Source organism: Aquarana catesbeiana, linkage group LG09, assembly GCF_042186555.1.
Source record: "Aquarana catesbeiana isolate 2022-GZ linkage group LG09, ASM4218655v1, whole genome shotgun sequence".
NCBI lineage: Eukaryota > Metazoa > Chordata > Amphibia > Anura > Ranidae > Aquarana > Aquarana catesbeiana.
Window position 1 is genome coordinate 203989712 of NC_133332.1, and position 19152 is coordinate 204008863.

The 19152-nt window shown below is 41.3% G+C and overlaps 1 protein-coding gene across 5 annotated transcripts in view; it reads left to right on the top strand.

Moving 5' to 3' along the window:
- The window catches only part of RXRA (retinoid X receptor alpha), a 310855-nt gene that overhangs the window by 238571 nt on the left and 53132 nt on the right, over positions 1-19152 (top strand). For all 5 annotated transcript variants that reach the window (XM_073599591.1, XM_073599593.1, XM_073599592.1 and 2 more), the window contains one exon: positions 2886-3065. In XM_073599591.1, coding sequence (XP_073455692.1) covers positions 2886-3065 — 180 coding nt within the window. The remainder of the gene's footprint in view (positions 1-2885; positions 3066-19152) is intronic.

Consider the following 19152-nt stretch of genomic DNA (forward strand, 5'->3'; position numbering starts at 1 on the left):
GGGATTTGCATATAAATTCAGTTGTCTCCTTCTCTGGATCTACAGATTGTTTTGTCATTTGGTTTCCATTCAAATTAAAGTGGAACTTCAGTAATTTTTTCAACTTTCCATCTATTAAATCTTCTGCCCTTGTTGTTTTAACTTTGGATAGTAAAATTTTTTTCTCTGCCAGTGAATAACTTATACAGCCCACTTCCTGTTTCCTGTCTGGAAAAAAGCCTAGGCTTATTACATCATGCACAGCTCTCTCTCACTCTCCTGAGGGTTTGCCAGGAAGGGGGGGGGGGGGGTCATGAGGGCCAATGAGAGCTGCAGAGCTGGAGGATTGCCTCTGTATGTCTGTGTAAATCCAGGAAGTGAATAGGCAGCAGCTTCAGCTGCCCACAGTTAAAATTATTGCAGCAAGACTCAGGGGAGGGAGATTTCTGCAGCATATTTGGCAAGTACAGAATCGTTGTATATATAAAATAATATGCAAAGTAGTTGAGTGGTTGGAGGGAAGCTTCAGGATGGCAAAGATGTTTTTATTACAAATATATGTGAGCAGACTGCAGTTCCTCTTTAAGTATTTACGTATTTATCATTTGCATAGTTTGAATTGCTTATATTAGTCACAGGTTCTCTTTAAGTAGATGTATAACAGAGATACAGTCCGGCCCATAAATATTGGGACATTGACATAATTCTAATCTTTTTGGCTCTATACACCACCACAATGGAATTGAAATGAAACAAACAAGATGTGCTTTAACTGCAGACTTTCAGCTTTAATTTGAGGATATTTACATCCAAATCAGGTGAACGGTGTAGGAATTACAACAGTTTGTATATGTGCCTCCCACTTTTTAAGGGACCAAAAGTAATGGGACAGATTAACAATCATCCATCAAACTTTCACTTTTTAATACTTGGTTGCAAATCCTTTGCAGTCAATTACAGCCTGAAGTCTGGAACGTATAGACATCACCAGACGATGGGTTTCATCCCTGGTGATGCTCTGCCAGGCCTCTACTGCAACTGTCTTCAGTTCCTTCTTGTTCTTGGGCATTTTCGCTTCAGTTTTGTCTTCAGCTAGTGAAATGCATGCTCAATCAGATTCAGGTCAGGTGATTGACTTGGCCATTGCATAACATTCCACTTCTTTCCCTTAAAAAAAACTCTTTGGTTGCTTTCGCAGTATGCTTCGGGTCATTGTCCATCTGCACTGTGAAGCGCCGTCCAATGAGTTCTGAAGCATTTTGCTGAATATGAGCAGATAATATTGCCTGAAACACTTCAGAATTCATCCTGCTGCTTTTGTCAGCAGTCACATCATCAATAAATACAAGAGAATCAGTTCCATTGGCAGCCATACATGCCCACGCCACGACACTACCACCACCATGCTTCACTGATGATGCTTTTGGATCATGAGCAGTTCCTTTCCTTCTCCATACTCTTCTCTTCCCATCACTCTGATACAAGTTGATCTTGGTCTCATCTGTCCATAGGATGTTGTTCCAGAACTGTGAAGGCCTTTTTAGATGTTGTTTGGCAAACTCTAATCTGGCCTTCCTGTTTTTGAGGCTCACCAATGGTTTACATCTTGTGGTGAACCCTCTGTATTCACTGTTCTTGATCTGGCCAACTGTTGTGAAGGGTGTTCTCTTCACCAGGGAAAGAATTCGGTCATCCACCACAGTTGTTTTCCGTGGTCTTCCGGGTCTTTTGGTGTTGCTGAGCTCACCGGTGCATTCTTTCTTTTTAAGGATGTTCCAAACAGTTGATTTGGCCAGACCTAATGTTTTTGCCATCTCTCTGATGGGTTTGTTTTGTTTTTTCAGTCTAATGATGGCTTGCTTCACTGATATTGACAGCTCTTTGGATCTCATATTGAGACTTGACAGCAACAGATTCTAAATGCAAATAGCACACTTGAAATGAACTCTGGACCTTTTATCTGCTCCTTGTAAATGGGATAATGAGGGAATAACACACACCTGGCCATGGAACAGCTGAGCAGCCAATTGTCCCATTACTTTTGGTCCCTTAAAATGTGGGAGGCACATATACAAACTGTTGTAATTCCTACACCGTTCACCTGATTTGGATGTAAATACCCTCAAATTAAAGCTGAAAGTCTGTAGTTAAAGTACTTCTTGTTCGTTGCATTTCAAATCCATTGTGGTGGTGTATAGAGCCAAAAAGATTAGAATTGTGTCAATGAGCCAATATTTATGGACCTGACTGTATAAAGGTGAATTTGGGAAGCTTAGTGTAAAGGTATCACTATAATTGGAGAAGTCTTGTTACTATATACAGTCTATTACAAAACATGTGCTGGCAGTCATATTTGCTCATTCATTACATGTGCAGTGTTCGCTTCCTTTTAAGTGGTGTTGCAGAGTTATAGTGCTGATGTTATCAGTTCAAGTCTGCCAGTCTGTTTTGTCAAAATATGGAACATCAAACCTTCAGAAATACAAACATCGCAGTAAAAGATTTATTTAATGTAATAACTCAGATGTGAATTTGCTGAACATACTAGATGGATTCTGAATAAAGATCGATTCCAGACCGTATTTTTTTTTTTGTTATGGATAGAGCAAAGGGTAAGAACCCTGTCAATTATTTATTGCTGTTTTTGTCCCCAATTGGAAGATTTCCTCTCACTTCCTGTCTATTTGATGGGTGTAAGACAGGAAGAAAGAGAAAACCAACTAACAGGGACATAGGCAGAAATAAAACCGTTTTGGCTGGAGTTGGGCTAAGTATGATTCAAAATGTGATCTGCACATGTGTGATGATTACAATCCTACTAAAAGAAGTGACCATGATTGAGAGAGTGGACACAATTGGAACAGGTTAAGTGATTGTGCTGACTTCTCTACCATCCTCTCTGCCAGGTAAACACTATGGAGTCTACAGCTGTGAGGGCTGCAAGGGCTTCTTTAAGAGGACAGTTCGGAAGGACCTTACGTACACATGCAGGGACACCAAGGACTGCCTGATCGACAAGAGACAACGCAACCGCTGCCAGTACTGCCGCTACCAGAAGTGTCTGGCCATGGGCATGAAGCGTGAAGGTAAAGCTCTTTCTGCCTCCTATTAAAAATTTTTAAAGTGTAACTTTAGTTTTGTAAAGGAAATTCCTATCCACCTTGGGTGATCAGAGGGAGGGAGAGACATTGATGATGATAATACTGTAGTGCTTGGATTGGGTAGGCTTCCCTCCTGACACTCGTCTTAGAAGACTTCAGTAGCTTGCTATGATTTAGGCTTGAAATGGGCACAGATATTAGGTTGTAGGTATGAATCTACAATAAATAGTGTTCTAATCCCTGAAGGATACTGTGTGTAGGCAGCATGGATGGGGTGGGAGGCTGTCTTTTTTTTTTTTATGAGATTGGAGTTTTACTTTAACAATTTTGTGATTGTAAAACCCATTTCTGCATTGTTGAGAAGTTTTGAGTCTGTTATTCTGCTTTTCCTGTGGGAAGGCTGAACTGAGCACTGTGTGTATAATTGTCTTCCTGGCACCTTTGCCCCCTACACCTTAATTAGAGTGTAGAGAATTGTTTACCAGTACCAATCGGTTATGCCAGATTGTCAGCTTATTCAGTAAAACCATGCAGAGTACTATAACCCATCACAGCCAGATTACTCTGGTCATTTAAGATATGGTATCTGATGGGTTAATATGCTACAGTCATTATGTAACACTGCACAAGTCTAGATTTCTACAGTGCAGTAGGGAACTATGAACCATTCAAATCAGTTTCTGCATTATAGGAGCTTACAGTCTAATGCCCCCAGCACACACAGTTTTTAAAAAGAGTTTTTGGTCAAAAAGATGAGCTATTTAATAGCTGTCATGAATGACTCAAGCATAACAAGGTTTGGGAATCATAGGCATATGTTTATTCCTAGAGACTGGTTGGAGGAACCTCAATTTCTGGTTGGTGATTAGACGGCACTGGGCACTTGCAGCGGGTAAAATAAGTATTGAACACGTCACCATTTTTCTAGGTAATATTTTTTAAGATGCATTTGACATGAAATTTTTACCACATGTCGGTAACAACCCATGCAAACCATAACAAATAAGTTCAGAGATTAAGTTATGTGTAAAAAAAATGAAATGACACAGGGAAAAAGTATTGAACACGCTTACTGAAATTTATTTAATACTTCGTACAAAATCCTTTATTGTTAATGGCAGCTTCAAGACGCCTCCTGTATGGAGAAACGAGTTGCATGCATTGCTCAGTTGTGATTTTGGCCCATTCTTCCACACAAACAGTCTTCAAATCTTGAAGATTCCATGGGCCTCTTCTATGAACACCGATCTTTAGTTCTTTCCATAGATTGTTCTATTGCATTCAAGTCAGGTGATTGGCCGGGTCATTCTAGCAGCTTTATTTTCTTTCTTTGAAACCAATTGAACGTTTCCTTGGCTTTGTGCTTGGGATCATTGTCTTGCTAAAATGTCCACTCTTGTTTCATCTTCATTCACCCTTCCTTCAACAATATGACGTTTGCCAGTACCGTATGCTGAAAAACAGCCCCACACCATGATGTTCCCACCTCCAAATGTCACGGTTTGGTGTTTTTGGGGTGATGTGTAGTGCCATTTGACCTCCAAACATGCTGGGTATTATGGCATCCAAAGAGTTCAATTTTGGTGTCATCTGACCAGACTATATTCTCCCAGTATTTCACAGGCTTGTCTAAATGTTGTGCAGCAAACTTTAAACAAGCTTCATCTTGTTTTTTCTTCAGCAATGGAGTCATGCGTGGTGAGCGTGCATACAGGCCATGGTGGTTGAGTTCATTACTTATTGTTTTCTTTGAAACAATTGTACCTGCTAATTTCAGATCTTTCTAAAGCTCTCCACAAGTGGTCCTTGGCTCTTCTCATAATTCTTTTCACTCCTCTGTCAGAAATCTTGCGAGGAGCACACGACATGGCCGGTTTATGTTGAAACTAGGTTCTTTCCACTTCCGGATTATGGCCCCAACAGTGCTAACTGGAACATTCAGAAGTTTAGAAATCCTTCTGTAACCAATGCCATCAGTATGTTTTGCAACAATAAGGTTGCAAAAATCTTGGGAGAGCTCTTTGCTTTCCCACCACAAGATGTTTCTTGTGTGACACCTTTTTATAGGGCATCAGTTGAGACCGAACCAGCTGATATTAATTTGCATTGACAAGGGGCAGGATTGCTTTCTAATTACTGATAGATTTTAGCTGGTGTCTTGGCTTTCCATGGCTTTTTACACCTCCATTTCTTCATATGTTCAATACTTTTTTCCTGTGTCATTTAATTTTATCACATATAACTTAATTTCTGAACTAATTTGTTTTGGTTTCTTTGTACAGTAACTCAGAAAAGTGAGCACACCCCTCACATTTTTGTAAATATTTTATTATATCTTTTCATGTGACAACACTGAAATGACACTTTGCTACAATGTAAAGTAGCAAATGTACAGCTTGTATAACAGTGTAAATTTGCTGTCCCCTCAAAATAACTCAACACACAGCCATTAATGTCTAAACCGCTGGCAACAAAAGTGAGTACACCCCTAAGTGAAAATGTCCAAATTGGGCCCAAAGTGTCAATATTTTGTGTGGCCACCATTATTTTCCAGCACTGCCTTAACCCTCTTAGGCATGGATTTCACCAGAGCGTCACAGGTTGCCACTGGAGTCCTCTTCCACTTCTCCATGATGACATCACGGATCTGGTGGATGTTAGAGACCTTGCGCTCCTCCACCTTCCATTTGAGGGTATGCCATAGATGCTCAATAGGGTTTAGGTCTGGAGGCATGCTTGGCAAGTCCATCACCTTTACCCTCAGCTTCTTTGGCAAGGCAGTGGTCGTCTTGGAGGTGTGTTAGGGGTTGTTATCATGTTGGCATTCTCCCCTGCGGCCCAGTCTCTGAAGGGAGGGGATCATGCTCTGCTTCAGTATGTCGCAGTACATGTTGGCATTCATGGTTCCTCAATAAACTGTAGCTCCCCAGTGCCGGCAGAACTCATGCAGCCCCAGACCATAACACTCCCACCACCATGCTTGACTGTAGGCAAGACACACTTGTCTTTGTACTCCTCACCTGGTTCCCGCCAAACAGGCTTGACACCATCTGAACCAAATATGTTTATCTTGGTCTCATCAGACCACAGGACATGGTTCCAGTAATCCGTTTCCTTAGTCTGCTTGTCTTCAGCAAACTGTTTGCAGACTTTCTTGTGCATCATCTTTAGAAGAGGCTTCTTTCTGGGATGACAACCATGCAGACCAGTTTTATGCAATGTGCGGCGTATGGTCTGAGCACTGGCAGGCTGACCCCCCACTCTTTCAACCTTTGCAGCAATGCTGGCAGCACTCATACGTCTTTTTCCCAAAGACATCCTCTGGATATGACGCTGAGCACATGCACTCAACTTCTTTGGCCGACCATGGTGAGGCCTGTTCTGAGTGGAACCTGTCCTGTTAAACCGCTGTGTGGTCTTGGCCACCGTGCTGCAGCTCCGTTTCAGGGTCTTGGCAATCTTCTTGCAAGGTCTCTAACATCCACCAGATCCGTGATGTCGTCATGGAGGGGTGGAAGAGGACTTCAGTGGCAATCTGTGAAGCTCTGGTGAACTCAATGCCCAAGAGGGTTAAGGCAGTGCTGGAAAATAATGGTGGCCATACAAAATATTGACACTTTGGGCCCAATTTGGACATTTTCACTTAGGGGTGTACTCACTTTTATTGCCAGCAGTTTAGACATTAATGGCTGTGTGTTGAATTATTTTGAGGGGACAGCAAATTTACACTGTTATACAAGCTGTACACTCACTACTTTATATTGTAGCAAAGTGTCATTTCTTCAGTGTTGTCACATGAAAAAATATATTAAAATATTTACTAAAATGTGAGGGGTGTACTCAGTTTTGTGAGATTCTGTATGTATGGATTGCATGGGTTGTTACCGACATGTGGTGAAAATTTAATGTTAACAGCACCTTTAGAAATCTATTTACCTAGAAAAATGGTGATGTGTTCAATACTTTTTACCTGCTATATATTCACCCCTTTTTTCCTTTCTTCTTTCTTTTTCTTCTCTCTTCTTTCTTGCATCTAAACTCTTACATTTTCAAGATCAATTCCGATTGCTGCATTAACAGTTTACTGTTCTCTATGCTAAAAACATACTGACTACATCTCTAACATCACATTGGTTATTTCTCATTGAGTTACTTAAGCTGGATACACACTATACAACTTTTGTTCGATTTCCTTTAGATTTACCTTCAACTATGTAGTGCAAGGGCCTGCCTGATTGCATACAAATTGAAAGTGTTTAGGTTTGACCTTATATTATATGGTTTTGGTAAATCTAAAGGAAAAAATCTCTAAAGAGAATTGTATAGTGTGTATCCAGCTTTATATGTATAAGAGAAACTTATACTTTTTTGTGAGTTATGATCTGTTACTGCATCAAATTGCTTGACCTTTATTATCTTCTGTGAACTGGTCATTCATTCACTCTGAAATGTTCTACGGAGTCTGTACTACTTCCTCTTAAGATGTGTTTAATGACTGCAATCTTTTCTGCTTGATATTTACTCTGATCATCTTCACTGTTTTGAAAAACATTTTAAATAAAAACAGACAAAATAAAAAGTTATAAAAAAAAATCGTTTTTGAGCAATAGTGTCTATTTAAACACAAAACAAACTGATTTCTCAGTAAAGTTGGATATAGGACCGTAACGTTCTTCCATCAGGTTGATATGACAGAGTGTACATCTCAGAATGGCTCATTTACTTCACCGCCATCGTCGATTTCACAGTAGTTGTGCACAGACAGCAGCAGCGGAACACTTTAATTGCTGCTCCAATCTAGCTGGCACGTAGTGCCTAGATACCTGTAATGAGCATAAAATCATCAGTGAGCTGATGGCAGTTGTCTCTTATAAATCTCGGTGGAGGGGATGGAGGGATATCCGTTGGCTTATAGTTGTCTGAAAATGTGTGGAACGTTTTGAATTTGTCAGTTGTTGGTGTCATGTGGTTGTATAGATCAGCCTTGATCAGTCTCCAGCACAGCCTGTGTCACCTTTTGTGACACAGGTTGTTCCCCCAGCCTGAATATATTTCTTTGACAAGACTCTCTGTACCTAGGTACACATGTCTGGATAGGAATATAGCAACTGTCACTGCTAACTTACTCCGTATTGTTCTTACAATACATAGCCAGTAAAGGAGAACCTGAGTTGCCGTCGTGTCTTCTGGGTCCGTGCCCCTTGGGGCAGTGTAACAAGGATCAGGATGACAGTCCCGGAGCTGGAACCTTCAGAAAGCATTCAGCAATGTCAACTTCTATATTTCTATCTTGACAGGTTCCCCTTAATCATTTGACTGTGTGAGATTGAACCTGGTGATGACAGCATGCTCATGTTCAGTTCAACCGCTCCAGCCTAGAAAGCAGTCCACTAAAGGTTAAACCTCACAGGCAGTTATAATGGCAATTCATATATGTACAGTGGGCATAGAAAAGAATCTCCCCCTTTAAAATATTCACATGTTGCTTTGCAGCCTGAAATGAAGACTGACACAGTTTTTGTTTTATCCAGCTGTATTTACTAGTTCAACTTATAACATCCAAGTGAAATATATAACACCAACATGTCAGAAAAATAAAAAAAATTCAAAAACAGAATCAATGAGTTGGAATAAGGATCACCCCCCCCCCCCCCCCCCCCCTGTCAGTATTTTGTTGGACCACCTTTTGCTTTAATTACAGCCTTTAGTCTGTTGGGATATGTCTTTACTAACTTTTCACATATAGAGATTGCAATATTTACCCACTCTTCTTTTGCAGAACTGCTCAAGTTCAGTTAAAATTTGCTGGCGACTGTTTGTGGAGTGCAGTCTTCAAGTCATTCCACAGATTTTTAATAGGGTTTAAGTCTGGGCTCTGACTAGTCCATGCAAGGACATTCGCCTTTTTCTCGTTCAACCACTGTGTGATCATTTCTGCTGTGTGCTTTGGGTAATTTTTAGGGGGGTTGATTGTTTTCTATACCCACTGTAGATATGTATTTGTGTATGTGTTTTTTTTTTTTTGTTTTGTTTTTTATGAATCGCTCATCTTTATTAGGAAAGGATTGGCACCACATGTTTAAAGCGAAGAATCGGAATAGCAAAAAAAAAAAAAAAATCGTACTCTCCTAGATAGCTGCAGCACCGATCCCAGCTGTATCTGTCCCCCACCGGTTCTACACCAAGAACTGGGCGATCAAACACCACTGTTCTCCCATCTGCTTTGAGCAGAGAACTGTGACGACGGTGACCAGCTCTCTGCTTTGCCCCTCCGGTGCTCACTGGAGCGCTGGGCTGTGGAGGGGGCGGGAGGGGCTGGCTCAGCATGCTGAGAGGTTGTGCCAGCTGCTGGTCCAGGCATCTGGGTGGATCCCGATTATAAAGTTGGGATCATTCCCGAGCCTGAACTGGCTCAGTGACGTCAGCTGACAGCAGGGTTTACCCCACTGTCGACTGAAAATTGCTCACAGGAGTGTAGAACAAATTGCGCTCCTGGAATCCATAGGAGAAGTAACGCCAAAATAGCTTTGGCTCGACTTTTCCTCAGATATAGTGCATTTCACCTATGTTGTAAGCGATATCTAAACCCAAAAAGAAATGGACTGGTGAGAAGTGAGCGTAGCCACACAGGGGCAGGAATTGTGGTGTTATTATTATTATTATTATTATTATTATTTAAGGTACTTATATAGCACCGCCAATTTACACAGCTCTTTACATATACATTGCACATTTACATCAGTCCCTACCCTCAAGGAGCTTACAATCTATGGTCCCTAAATCAAATGCTGTTATTTGCAGAATTACCAGGTAAAAATAAAGGAAAGAAGCCTGACAAAAGAAAACTAATGCAGTAGTTTAAACTAGGGACCGGTAAGCTGAAATACATCACATTTTTCTTTTTGGGTTTAGGTTTGCTTTAACAAACAAATCTCCTCAATCCACAATCCACAAACCACAACAGTAACAGGTAAAATACATACAAAATCAAACCCCTGGTGATCCACACGAATAGTAACCACATATAAAGTACCCTGGCATTGAGACTCATTGCGGAGCTCTAGTGCTGATGTGTGCAGGGGGATGCAATGGATACGACCAAAGATTGGAACCTCCAGGAGGTCAGGGAAGGTCGCACGCTGGCTTCTGGGTGTCAGCTGGGTTAAGTGGTGGAGATTTATGTGTGTGAAGCTGTGTCTGCGGAACGTGCCTGAAATACAGTGTGTCATCCCTGCTAATGTGGAGGATTTACCCTGCTACATCTTCTTTGTTCTCTCAATAAAGTTATCGGATGTCAACCTACTTAGAGGCCTCAGGGAAAAAAGAGGCCATGCGGTTCGAAATGCAACCTTTGCTGTGAACAATGGCCAAGCACAATTTTTAAATAATTTTTGATTAAAAAGAATCTGTCACAAATGAGGTGATACCACAGCTCTGCAGAGCAAACTGAAACAATGATAGAAATAACATTAACTATTAACATATCTGCATTGCCAAGTAACATGCAGTGGAAACTCAGCTGTTTGTCATGCTGTCGCAGATGAGGAGGAGATTATGGAAATTAGAGTTAAATGTGGAGTTCTCCCTTAATATATGTACCTGATGAAAATGTTCCTTTTTTACTGCAAGCTGGAAAAGAGAAGATCCTCTGCCTGCAATCGATCGCATTGTAAAACGCGTGTCTCACTGCGCTGATTGTCCTCATAACATAACGACACAGATGAGAACATTGGATATTACAAGATAAAAAGAGTCCATGGCACAGCTTCATTCCCCGGGGCTGCTGAGCGCAGAGGCAACAAAGATGGACAAATTGTTTTTTTTTTCTTTTTCTAAGAACACAGAAAAAAAAACAGCCATTTCTGTCACCCTGGGTCTATCCGTTTCTGTCAGTCGCATGATGCGAAACTCTATTAGCATTGTGGGGACAAAATGATCTTTTAAGCACAGGGTTCACGCGAAGACAGGCGGGTGATTACAGCACTCAGGCAGTCGATATTACTTATGCTGCCCCATAAAACGCAGGACTCGGGGTCAGCAGAGAAATTCGGCAGGCATAATTGGATGAGTCGCCCGCATCACACAGCAAAACGTTTGTGGAAAATAAAAGCACAGCAGATAATTCCGGCTTTTATTAGTGGGATTGGTCATCTTCACCCACAGCCACATACATCAGTCTGAGGTTAATTGTTTAATGGCTCGTTGGGCCATCGCTGGGGCCACAGGAGGAGCGATGATGCCCCTCGCCAGGGAAAGTTCGCTGGAAAATGTCTCTGGTGAGGCAAAGTTAAATTGTGCTGTGTGTTGGGGTCAGGCTAACATGCGGGAACTTATTTCTGTAAAATTAGGATGCGGATATTTGATATATAAAAAAATACAGACAAGCCGGAGATGAGTTTTCCTGGAAGAATTTTATGCATCTGGCACAGATTAATTTATTACATTAAACCACATTTGACTGCAGTCATATCTTTCCTGACTAGTGTTTAATGCTGTCTGTGTGATGTTATAGAAAATTATTGTATTACATAAAAGTCTGACTTAAGGCTTAAAATTCATAATTTTCTGTTTGCTGTTTCATATTTTATAATTCTATTTCCTGGGCAGAGTTGTAGAGTCTCCCTTTAGTGACTGGCAGAAAGTCAAGTTCAGCCTGACAAATAGCTGCTGAAATAAAACTAGTTAGGGAATAAGTCACATAGAGAGTGTATCCTTTTCAGTAGCCTGGCTTTGCGAGATCGTAGTGTATTTAAAGCTCCACCCAAAAGGGGAAGTTCCGCTTTAAACACTCCTCCCCCTGCCACATTTGGCATGTCATTTTTTTTTTTTTGAAGGGGGGGGGGAGAGCGGGTACCTAGTTTTGACAGGTGTCCACTCTCCCTTCCTCCCTCCCTGCACTCTTCTGGGACATGCCACAGCTCCCAAAGGACTGCTCGACCATTTAGCAGGTGCAGTGTGTCTCGCGCTTGCGCAGTGTGCACCTGGCTCAGAAGCTGCAAGCTGTCACAGCCACAGTTGAAATGCTGGGGAGAGGAGAGAGAAGCGATGGTTCTGGTGAGCACATCGCTGGATCCTGGGACAGGTGAGTGTGTGTTTATGAAAAGTCAGCAGCTACACTTTTTGTAGCTGCTGACTTTTAATAGACACAAAAACAACTGGAGCTCCTCTTTGATCCCTAACATTCAACTTCTCTTATTCTCTCTCTTTTTGGTCTGTTTAATCTACTATTGAAACTGTTTTATTATATCAGTTCAATAAGTGAAATAAAATGCCTATTGATCCAACCAGAATGCTAAGCAAAAATATTACTGTGCTCTCTGCCTGTTCTACACTCATACTACAGAACAACTCCCTCTATAGTATGGAGAAGACAAGAGGGGAGGAGTTTTGTAGCTTGCTGCTGCTCTATAGATGCAGGCTTTCTCCTGTGCTGCCCTGTCTGCATATATTGACACAGATGGCAGCTTGGCCCCGTCCTCTGCTCCTTCATCACAGAGTTTGATTGACAGCAGCAGGAGTCAATTGCTCCCCCTGCTGTCAATCAAAGTCAGTTAGCCAATCAGGAGAGCAAGAGAGGGGGTGGGGCCAAACGACTGCTCCTCGTCTGAATGGACACATGGAGCTGTAGCTTGGCTTGGGTGCCCCCATAACAAGCTGCTTGCTATAGGGGCACTCAACAGGAGGGAGGGACCAGGAGCAGCGAAGAGGGACCTGAGAAGAGGAGGATCTGGGCTGCCCTGTGCAAATCCACTGCACAGAGGAGGTAAGTATATACATTTTTATTATTTTATAAAAAAAAAAACAAAACAACAAAAAAACGAGATTTTACAATCACTTTAAGGAAAAAACCTTTAGCTTTAACAACCACTTTAAGCATTGTCACCTTAGGATAGGAAGTATACAACTGACAGGATCATCACGTGAAAAATAAAAAAAAAAAAAGTGTAAAAAAGAAAAATGAAGCAGCCACCACATTTAATGCCCTGTACACACGATAGGAGTTTCCGACAACAAATGTTCGATGGGAGCTTGTCGTCGGAAATTCCGACCATGTGTAGGCTCTGTCGGACATTTTCCGTTGGAATTTCTGACAAAATTTGAGATCTGGATCTAAAATATTTCGACAACAAAATCCGTTGTCAGAAATTCCGATCGTGTGTACACAATTCCGACTCACAAAATTCCACGCATGCTCGGAATGGAGCAGAAAAGCCGCACTGGCTATTGAACTTCATTTTTCTCGGCTCGTCGTACGTGTTGTACGTTACCACGTTCTTGACATTCGGAATTTACGACAACATTTGTGTGACCGTGTGTGCAAGACAAGTTTGAGCCAACATCCGTCGGAAATAAATCCAGGATTTTGTTGTCGGAAAATCCTATCGTGTGTACAGGGCATTAGAAGTGGCAATCTGCAATATGTGACCTTTTTGTTGTTGCGTTTGGATACCATTAATGCATTAAGTCAAAGAAATAAAACTGTTGGGTAGGACTCTACAAGACTGGGGGGAAATGGTAGCCAATAGCAGAGCGACCCTTTACTTCAGAGAGTCTGCAGCAAGTAAATCCTTCAAGACTGTGTAATTAAATTACAATCAGGCCATTAGAAAGCTGCAGAGTAAACCTCCAAAAGTGATGTGCAGGAATCTGACAGATAACAATAACAAGTGAAGTTTCCCTAGCTTACATTTTTTTTTTTTTTACCCCCCCCCCCCTCCGCCAAAGGAAGGGGGCTTGCGCTGATATTGGACCCGGCTGGCTGGTGACATAAATCTCTCTATTATCTGTCTATTGACACAGTGTTGTCATTACAGAAGACACAACAGCTGTTAGAGCAGATTAAGGGAAGGATTCATTGCCTTTTTAGCACATAATTCAGCTTCTGTCCCACAGTAATTAGTGAGGGGGGGCCACGCATTTATCTCCCACGCTGTGGAAGTTCCTTTTAGTAACATAAGATGTCCATCGTCCATCCCGTGCCATTCAGGGGGTCATGTGGTGACACGCGCCTTTCTGTGTGAACGTCTCCCATACATAGGGCATTTGTACAGCACACCCTTCTATTGCCTTTTTATCACCAGTCACATGAACTACAGTGAGATGTTAAAGCTGAACTGTTTCATCTCCTTAAAGAGTAACTCCACTTTGGTTGGGAAAAAAACATTCTCTTCTGGGTGATATATGTACATTGCGAAGATTTTAACAAGCTTTGTTGCAAATTTCTACATTTTGTTATTTTGAAGAAATGTGTGTCCATGTGCAAAGTGAATGTGAATGGAAGTGACTTTATAATTATCAATCAGCTGCGGCACTTGCAGGGCTATAATGAGGAAAGTAGCAGACTTGATTTACCTTTGGGAGCATCTCTCCAAAAATGAAATATTTGCTGCAGGGGATGCCAAAAATCCGACTTGTAGCTTAGTGCAGACCAGTGTTGCCAACCTACCAGATTGAACTTTACTGACACGACACCAAAAATTTACTGGCACGGCCACGTTTTTACTGGCAGATCCGAAAGTTATAAAATTACAGTTTTAAGTGTAAATTCCAGTATTTAGGCTACAAATAAGTACAATATGCAATTAGCAATGTGATTTAGGGTAGATATTAAGGCAAAAAGTGTATTTCTTATTTTATTTTTAATATAGTAAGTAGCTCAGGGACAGGACTCAGGAGGGCAATACATTAGAATGGGTGATGCACACATGAAATTGACTCTCACGTGAATACTGACCACAGTGTGCAGCAGCACAGATCACCGACACAACATACTCCCTCCTGAGTCACAGAAACATTCTCTCTCCATGCCAGGTGGTCTCTTCAGTCCACTCCAGTCCATACAGCACTGACAGTCCCGCTCCTGGCTTGCCTTAATCCCGTCCTGCAGACCCGCACACAAGGCTCCGGCCGCTCCGCTCGGCTCTCTTGCACCATGAAATCACAACACGCTCACACACAGCCATATTTTTTACTGGCAACCTTTTCCTCTTACTGGAATTTACTGGCAGGAGAAAAGTGGCCATTTTTTTTACTGGCTGCCAGTAAAAATACTGACGGTTGGCTTCTTTGAAAATCAGTAAGCCAATCACACAAGCAGAAAATGACATTTCGGGGGGTGTCCGGTACAGCATCTGTGTACAGAACACCTCCTGGTTATTGCCACATCCAGGTTGCATTTTACAGAAATTTACAGAGCTGCAGATTGAAAGGGAAAGTTGATTTTTAATAACATTCTGTTTCAGTATGACTTGTGTAGCAATTTTATAAGCTATATTAATCTTTTTATTGGCAATTTTTTTTCCCACAGAAGTGGAGTTACTCTTTAAGTTACTCTTTAAGAATTTGTAATTTTGTTTGGCTGCTTTTGTGATTCACTTTCCTCTGCCAGACAACACAGCCAGGACAGACAACATTTCCTCTGTTAAAGTTAGGAAACACGGGGTGATTCAATAAGGAATTTACAACACATATCCAGTGGTGGGGATGTAACTGGAAGCCTTGTGCCAATTCATGAAACCTGTGTGACATCCTTGTTAGTACCGACATTTGCAACAAAATGATGTAGTTCCTAATTGTGACATTTTTTACTGCAACAAATTCAAGCTGAACTTAACTGAACTAAGCACCACAAACTGATAACACTAAAGTAGAGCTAAAGGCAAAACTTTATTTTTTTCATTTTGGAGTAAGGAAAGAATATAATCCCGGTCAGTTTTTTTTTTTTGTGTGTCCTCTTGGGGAGATTTACCTTTACTTCCTGTCCCATAGCCAAAACAGGAAGCAAGAGGAAATCCTCTCAAATTTAAGGAAATCCCTTGGGGGCTCCCAGGTCACCAGAACTAGGGTCCAGATTAGATTTCCCCTCTATTAATTTTCCACGGACAACCCAAAATTTGGGATTTTCTATTACTATGATAATGATAAACAGGACAAATAGGGTGAATCTCCCTAACGAACACAGACGGCAATAAAAACTGACAGGTGTTCTAATCCCTCTCCACTCTATCCAAAATTTAAAGAAAAAAGTTTTGCCTTTATATTTTCAATATTCAAAGCAAACTCGCCCATTCACATACCTCCCAACTTTTTGAGATCGGAACCAGGGACACCTATTGCCAAAAGTATGTAGGCATAGGACACACCCCTGCCACGCCCCCTTAAGGGAGAATTATACAAAAAAAAAAAAATAGTTAAACCCACAAGTGCTTTTTTTTACCACTAGTATTCCTTTATACTGGCTTTGGAAACGTACAAATGCAGCAGTTTAGAATTTAGTTGAAATGTGAAAAGTGAAGTGTTACTAAACCCAGGATGACTATATCTGGTCCCCCAGAGTACACAGAACATGGAAATGCAAATATTTTATTGAATATAAACTGCTAAATACCTTTTCTCATTAGCAGTATATAGCAGTCTTGTGACTTCTATCAGTTACCAGTCAAGCACTGGTTAAAGCTTGTAGGAGGAGCCTTTTTACACAATGCAGAGGATTAACCTCTTAGGTTCCACAGTGAGCATAATCGGCATGCTTTACTGCATATACTTATTTTACTGTTGTGGGTTTAGTAACACTTTAAAGGGCTTGTAAAGGTTCAGTTTTTTTTTTTTTTAAACAAACATGTCATACTTACCTCTGCTCTGCAGTTTATTGTGCAGAGAGTGGCCCTGATCCTCCTCTTCTAGTGTCCCTTCCCGGAGAAGTGCTCTCCTACTGGACACCCGTGCGGGCGCGCTCCCGTGTCCTGTTGCTGCATCTGCTGACACAGACAGCAGTACCCGCCCGCATCATTGGATTTGATTGACAGCAGCGGGAGCCAATGGCTGCACTACTATCAATCAATCTATTCAATCAGGACACGAGACACCGGCCGGAGCTGGTGTGCTCATTCCCATCATGAGAATTACGGGGCTCAGGTAAGAATAAGGGGGGGCTCGGGGGCGCTGCTGCAGTAAAGAAGGTTTATCACCTTAACCACTTCAATACAGGGCATTTTCACCCCCTTCCTGCCCAGACCAGTTTTCAGCTTTTAGCACTGTTACACTTTGAATGACAATAGCACGGTCATGCAACACTGTACCCATATAAAATTTTGATAATTTTTTTCCCCACAAATAGGGCTTTCTTTTGGTGGTATTTGATCACTTCTGCAGTTTTTTATTTTTTGCACTATAAACAAAAAAAGTGACAATTTTGAAAAAAAACACAATATTTTTAACTTTTTGCTATAATAAATATCCCATATATATATATATATATATATATATATATATATATATATATATATATAAAATATATATATTTTCCTCAGTTTAGGCCAATATGTATTCTTCTACATATTTTTGGTAGAAAAAAAAAATCGCAATAAGCATATATTGATTGGTTTGCGCAAAAGGTAAAAAGTCTACAAAATAGAGGATAAATTTATAGCATTTTTATTGTTATTTTTTTTTTTTTACTAGTATTGGCTGCGATCTGCGATTTTTATGGTGACTGCGATATTGCGGCGGACACTTTTTACACTATTTTGGGACCGTTAACATTTATACAGCGATACAGAGCTATAAAAATGCACTGATTACTGTGTAAATGTGACTGGCAGGGAAGGTGTTTGGCAGGGAAGGGGTTAACACTAGGGGGTGAGGAAGGGGTTAAATGTGTATCCTAGGGAGTGAATCTAACTGTAGGGGAAGGGGACTCACAAGGGGAGGAGACCAATTGGTGTTCCTCTGTACTGGGAACACACCATCGGTCTCCTCTCCTCTGACAGGACATGGATCTGTGTGTTTATACACACAGATCCACGGTCCTGCTGTGTTCACGGGCAATCGCGGGTGCCCGGCGGACATCGCAGCCGCCAGGCACGCGCATCGGGTGCCTAGTGACGCGGCGGGCATGCGCCCCCCGGTGGCTCAGAAAGTAAAAGACGCCATATGACGGCGGCCCGGAGGGACAAAGGGTTCCTGACGCCGTCATATCACTATGTGCGGTAGGGAAGTGGTTAATGCATAGAATGCAATAAGGTGAAAAACGCTAAGATAGTTTTCCATTTAAGATACATTAATAATTTAGTTTATTCTGCATGAAATGGAGTTTAGTTATGTAGCATGAGACTGTATACTCTGCAATACTTACATTTTTGGTAAACTCATTCAATGAATCCAAGCTCTGCAAGCTGAGATAACATGCACTGCATTTCTGCATTCACACAATTTTACAGTATCCATGAGATAAAACAAAGTTCAGGAATATTCTTTTATCCCATTGTTTTGCAAATCTACATACGCTACAAACTATATAATTGAATCAGTTCTGATATCGCTGTTTTACTAACCTGACAGCTTATTATTCTAAATGGGAAGCCTTCATTTTGTTTGCAAATATTAAAGATTTTAACTACCAGTAAGAATAATTCCTTACATTTAAAGAGCACCTGTCATTTCAGATCCATCATGGCAGCGCCTGCTAGCGGGCATCAACTCACCTGTTGCCGCCACGTCCCTCACCTTGTTGTGTCACTGCCACATCACCAGCCAGGGACAGTCCCTCAAAATCAGGGACAGTTGGCAACAATGCATTCATTCATGTCTCCTTGCTTTATTTTGTTTGGAAATCACTTTGAAAAACACCCCCCTAGCATTTTTGGCTACAACCATCTTGATTCATATACACCTCATTTGCCGCATGCCATACAGCAAATTTCTAACTATTACACTCTCTATGAACTTCACAGATAGTGAGGTCACTTCCCTGCCCACAACTTTCTGATTGGACGGTGAAGGATAACTGACACTGATATGTCATCACTCTGATTTATTCGTAGTCATGTCCCGCCCTCTACAAGTCTGAGTGCAGCTGTGCATGACAGCAAGCCAATATAAATCCAGATTTAGGTACTTTTACTATCTGTATATATGAAAATACATTAAATTATTTTATGGTTTGAATGGAGTTCAGCTTTGATGAACAATCCTCTTCCTTGTACATTTTAGGAGATGCTGAATGATGACAGCAGAAATCAAATTGGCTAACACAGATTTTCTTTCTGGTATTGCTATGAATGAGGCCGGTTTA